Raw genomic sequence first — 5,990 nt, 5'->3', positions numbered from 1 at the left:
GGAAGCGAGCCCCGTGTGGATTTAATGGCTTCTAAGACTTCATCTCCCGTCTATTATTGCCCAGAGTTCCCTAAACAAACACTCGCGAGCTCCTTATCAGCGTGTTTGCCTTGTGAAACAGTAGTACAAAGGCCCCCAGCTTGGCACCGAGCAGGGCAGACTCAGGCCAGGCTGCGCCAAACACCTCCTCTAACTCGCAAAGAAAAGAGGACGGAGGAGGGCTCTGGCCGCTTCTTTAGAGGGTGACAGCTTTTGAACAAGCGCTTCATCCCGACAGCTGTCCTCCTGGCGCCGCTCCAGCTCAGAGGCTTAAAAATGGGTGGTGATCCTACCGCCCTGCCAGGCCACCCCGCCGCGCCGCGCCGCGCACACACAGGGCCGGAGCTGCACTTCCCCTGCACTCAGTGTTGTTATTAGCTCTGTAGTTTCTCAGCGCAAGATCACAGAGACACAAACTCCAGATGAGGGACTTCCGCCAATCCAAAAAAAAAAATCAGCTGTGAAGAGGCAGGAAGATTTACTGCTGCTCTGAAACGCTCTAATTTCTGGGTTTAGGATAATGTTTTATTTCCTCGTGCGGAGGTTTTATGTCCTGTCCTCTATTTTTAAAACTCCATCCGACAGCAAGTAAATGAGATTTTCCCATATAAAAGTAAAAGACCAAACAGTAAAATCTTTGCCTTACATGTGGTGAAGCCAACCGCGCCCCTGCACATCCACATCCCAGCTGTGCCAGGCTTTGTTTTGATGTGTGTGTGTGTGTGTGTGAGTGTTGAGAGGACCTCCTGGCAGTGCAGTGTCTGAAGTGTCTCACTGTCAGCTGTAGCATGTCACACACTACAGATGCTCCAGAGCTGATTCTAAGAATCACTATCACAAAGGCATTCTAAAACCGCGCCGCCTCACGATTGGCTACTTTCTGTCAGTGGTGCCAGAGAATGAGGAAAAAGTCAGAGGTATTTAGAGCCGACAAGGTCAAAGTTAAGGTGACGCCTAATGAGAGCTGCTATTGCACAACGTCAGCATGACTGGGACCAGAGTCCTGTCTCACCAGAGAAGATTAGAGGAGATTTTGTGAGGAGGAGGAGCAGAGAAAGAAAAGCAGAATCCAGCCTGTCTGCTCAGCACTGAAACTCAACGTGTCAACGCCTGCACAGAAGTGACTGACACTAAGCATTAAGGGGTTTCTGCTTATGCAAACAGCGTCGAGCAACGCCCTCCATCACTCACACACACACACAAACACACACACACACAAACTCTCACTCTTGATCTCTCTCAAATCCAAACTCACCTACACACCTGTCACCACACACTGATGACAAAGTGGAAATGCTTGAGTGTCAGAACCACCGAGTCGCTCACTCACTTTTTGTTTTCCCTTTTCAGAAGAAGAAGATGATGAAGAAGAAGATGAAGCAGAGGAGGAACAAGAAGAAGAGGAAGAAGAAGAGGAGGAGGATGAGGATGAGGAAGAGGAAGAGATCGATGTGGTAACAGTGGAGAAGAGGCGGTCAACGACGGCCACCGTCACCATCACCGTGCACCCAAAGAGCCAAGACATGAGAGGAGCAGTCTCAGGGTCCGGCGTGGTGAGCCGGTTCGTCAGCCGAGCTCCTCAGGAGCTGATCCTGAAGAGGAGCTCCGTCCACCAGCAGCAGCACAACTACGCCGCCCCGTCACCGTACGCCTCAGATGACGACCCCGCGCCACCTCCAAAGAAGCAGAAGACGTCATCGGACGCCACGCGACACCCCACCAGGTTCAACTCTTCATCCTCAACCTCTTCCTCCGCCTCCTTCAGCTCGTCAGGGCCTCGCAGCAAGCGCAGCAGCAGCGGAGACAGCAGCCCGCGCGGCAGCTCCGACTCAGAGGACAGCGAGCGTCGGCGCAACCACAACATCCTGGAGCGCCAGCGTCGCAACGACCTCCGCTCGAGCTTCCTCACGCTGCGGGATCACGTGCCCGAGCTGGCGCACAACGAGAAGGCGGCCAAGGTGCTGATCCTCAAGAAGGCCACGGAGTACGTGAGCTCGCTAGAAACTGAGGAGATGAGGCTCCAGCAGGAAATGGACAGACTGCAGGCCCGCAGGCAGCAGCTGATGCGCAGGCTAGAGCAAGCAAGGACTCGCTAAGAGACAGACGAACCAGTACAACACGGAAACACTCACATAAACCCTGGACGACCCTCCGGCCCGACCTCCTCCCTCTCTAACTCAGTCTTTCAGAGTCACAGCCACCATCGCAGGCCTCCACACTTCAGCACAGACACACAGGCCTGTCCATCTGTCGTTGCACACGTGCACACGCATACACAACACACTATGTCTCAGAGGACGTTCATCTTCAGAAACCAGCACACACCTGGAGGAGGGGCGAGGGCCTACTGGAGGGACGCTCGGACTTTCACTGCCGCCACTTTTTTTGCACATTTGTTGACATTAAGAATGTTTAGGGTTTACTTTTATTTTCCAATCAAGACGCATTGAGAAAAGATAGAAAGAAAAAAAGATGTAGGGAGGAAGGAGGAGAGGACACACATGTTTTAAGGTCTTCCCTTCCTCTGGTTTTTATATCATTTCTTTTTGTATCTTCTTTTTTTTTAAAGATAAATTGTTTTTATACTCACTGTGACACCAGCCCGGAATCAGGTGATTCCCACAGGGACGGGTGTTCGAGGGCACTTTGCTTGGAGAGTTCATGTACAAGAAGCAGTGCACATTAACTTTGCCTTCACCACTGCAAAAAGAAAGAAAGAAAGAAAGAAATCAAAAACTGAAGAGACTGACGACCGAGGCGAACTGGGTCACACGCGACTAACGAAGCCACTACAGGTTCTCCTTCCCTCACGACTCTCACACTGGTGCTCAAACCAAGTCAGTGGATGTAAAACTGTGCACCTTGATAGCCGACACTTTTGTATATAACAATAGTGTACAGACAAAAAGAATACACTCAGATCTGCCTTGTTTGTAATACATTTGTCCTTGGTTTTTCTTTTTTATATATACATGTCAGGAAGCTGCCAATACCTAGACTGGAAGTTTATATACCTTTAAAGTACTGTAAGGCCTCGATTTTTGAGAGTCATGAAACTTTGTAATATAACAATATATTGTTTTTTTTTCTTCATTTTCTTTGTATTGTATCATATTACTAATTCTACACACCTTTATGCTTTTAGTGTGAACCTGATACATACTAAATTTGATACTTATATTTTCGTATGAAAATGAGTTCTCGGTAGATATCACTTTATCTCGTCATTGTTTTTCTCCCTCTGTATCTCAGATAATTCTTTTGTACAGCAAATGTGTTCTATCCTCATGTACCTGGCCTTTTTATCTTCCTTTTCCTACTCTTTTGTTTATATTTGTAACTATCGGGTGCATAGAACTGGGTAAACGGATATAAGATGTTTGTTTTTTTCATTTTTAAAATGTACATTTAGTGCTGCAACTCATAGCACTTTGAAATACCTCATTTTGAAAAATAAATAGACATCATAAAATCCTCTCACCTATTGATCTCTGGATCTTTTTGTTTTTGTTTTTTTTCACTACATCACACTGCACACAGTACAGTAAATAAACAGCAACCACAGAAACAAAGAATGTGGTCAATAATCTACTGGACAAACTCACATTCTGCCTAATCTTATCTGCTTGTTAGCTCAAGAATTAGCCACTTGTTGTCCTTAGCCAACAAGTTACAGCGCTCAACAGGTTCAACATTGGTGCTATTTGCGAGCTTAGCCTTGGTTATCTCTAGACCAATTTAGCCGTTCCGTGCTAACTTCAGTTATCTTCTCTCCATTTATGGCTAAATATTAGCTCTTTGGAGCGATATAGAGTAATCAGAAAATGTTGTTTTTTGGTAAACTTGAGCTATTTTAGTTATATTTTCAATCCTAGTTTTACTTCTTCACTTGACGTATGTTGTTGAAGCTATTTCTATTGTATTACATAATTCCTTTTGGGGAAACAAAAATAGGCCTTTTGCTAACATTTCCCCATTTTTGCTCCTATTATAATATATTTTAGTATATTTCAGTAGCTTTTCTTGGAAAGATATATGACTCTGCTAACTTCCAGGATGAGACGGTCTCTTGGTTCAATCACAGTTAAAACCATCACCTGCTCTTCACCTGAAATGTAAGCACTTTTTACACCTAGAAAGACTTTCACTAGAAAAAAAAAACTGAGAGTGACATTAACGTGACGTTGTTATCACTAATAATGTTTACATAGAGCTTCCAGCCGTCACACCATCCTGCTGCTCACGGGTGACTTCACACACTAATGGGAGCTGCATTACTATCACAACATCGTGCTGTTGACATGATCTCAATAATACAGTATCCAGCACACGACACTGACTGTATTTCAAACAGGGACTTTGTGACATGACCGCAGCGCAGCCTTTGACCCGTTCACATCTGCTCTATTTTTATTTCCACTCATTTTCTGTTTGTTTTTCTTGCTCCCAAAGACACATCCTGACAAAGAAATCAAGAGCGTCTTCTGTATCCTCTCTGTCTGGGCACCCTGAGGCTACCACCCCCTCTGCAGCCTCTCACACCCACTCTCACACACCTACACACACTCGTCAAGTGCACAGAGGACACACACACACACACACAGACACACACACACAGACACAAACACCAACGTAGCTCTTCCTACTACATTGTTCGGGCCGTTGCCATGGAAACTAGAGCAGCTGCTGAGTAGCAGACACTGAGAGTGAGTCTTTTATTTGTCTCTTAGTAGTCTGTGTATATCTGCCTCCGTGTGTGTCTCTGTGTGTCTCTCTGTGTGTGTGTGTGCGCGCATGAATACAAATGTCTATATGTGTGTGTCTACCTTTTGTCCCCGTCTGTGTGTGGCCCGGGCGCCTTGATATCTCCGGCGTTGTGCACTCCCTGCCCTGATGCCAGGACAAGGCTGGATACTGTTTACCAACATCAGCCACATCCGTTCTCTGGACGCGGCTGAAAGGGAAATCTGTTGCCACGGTCTGAGAAGCCATTCAGGCCGACAGTGTGCGCTCACAGAGGGGGAAGAGAGAAAAAGACTTGCCGAGAAGAGACTTAACAGCACATAAAAATACACTTTGTTTAAGCCTTTGATTAATCCTTTTACCCTAAACAAGCAATGACTGCATCGCCTCGGCAATACAACAGGCCTAACTCTCACCGCAAAAACAATCTCAGTCATAGCAGAGCGTCTACAGGGCCATGAGACCCATCAGAGCCTCAGATCTTTACAGTTTTACTGCCATGCTCTTCACACTGAACTACTTCAGATCCTCTCCATCCGTAGGAGCTACGTATGAAGACTGATGACTTTGTCTCAGCACTGAGACAGCCCTTCGACTGAGCCTCTGGATGGGGAGCGGAGCTGGTGGATTACATAACAGGGCTCTGGTAGGTCTGGTGTCTTTGTGCGCTCTTACTGTGCATGTGTGTTTACAGGACAGGAGTCTGCCGTGTCTTTGTGCGTACAGGCGTGTGTGTGTGTGTGTGTGTGTGCACGTCCTCCTGTGGGATTTCCCCTTACCATCTGCCTAATGGCTTATCCTGCCTGGTTATAGGACGAAAACAAGTTCAGGGATAATAATATCCATCTGAAAAAAAAAAACAAACCAAAAAAAAAAAAAACCCAACACATGACAGCCAGCAGGGGCGACTGTCTTCAGATTTTTTTTTTTTTAAGATTAACTCCTTGTCCTTGTGTAAGAAATCCGACACGTCGTGTACATGCACTGTCACACAGTGACCAGCGCCGTTTCTCCCGCCCCCGCCCTCGCTATGCTAAACAAACACAAAACGGCACACTTCTCACATGCGCACACACACACCCACACACATGTTGCCTCGTGCTCTGGCCCAACACGGACCGACATGTACTGTAAGTAGTACAGCAAAGAGATCCGCTTTCAGAGTGAAGGGCTAATTGTTTTAGAAGAGCAGCGACGGTCAGGGAGTA

General features: G+C 46.7%; 1 protein-coding gene across 3 annotated transcripts in view; it reads left to right on the top strand.

Annotated features, from left to right (window-relative positions):
* mycn (MYCN proto-oncogene, bHLH transcription factor) overlaps positions 1–3,519 on the top strand; it is a 7,983-nt gene extending 4,464 nt beyond the window's left edge. For 2 of the 3 annotated variants that reach the window (XM_008313108.3, XM_025056950.1), the window contains one exon: positions 1,583–3,519. In XM_008313108.3, coding sequence (XP_008311330.1) covers positions 1,583–2,135 — 553 coding nt within the window. In that variant the 3' untranslated portion in view covers positions 2,136–3,519. Of the gene's footprint in view, positions 1–1,392 lie in introns of all 3 variants that reach the window. The other variant, XM_025056951.1, reaches the window with a different exon arrangement.
* Positions 3,520–5,990: the final 2,471 nt, after the last annotated feature.

The sequence above is a fragment of the Cynoglossus semilaevis genome, chromosome 7 (genome assembly GCF_000523025.1).
Source record: "Cynoglossus semilaevis isolate Cse_v1.0 chromosome 7, Cse_v1.0, whole genome shotgun sequence".
In the NCBI taxonomy this organism is placed as follows: domain Eukaryota; kingdom Metazoa; phylum Chordata; class Actinopteri; order Pleuronectiformes; family Cynoglossidae; genus Cynoglossus; species Cynoglossus semilaevis.
Note: the sequence above shows the minus strand (reverse complement) of the source record. Positions and strands in the feature narration are given on the sequence as shown.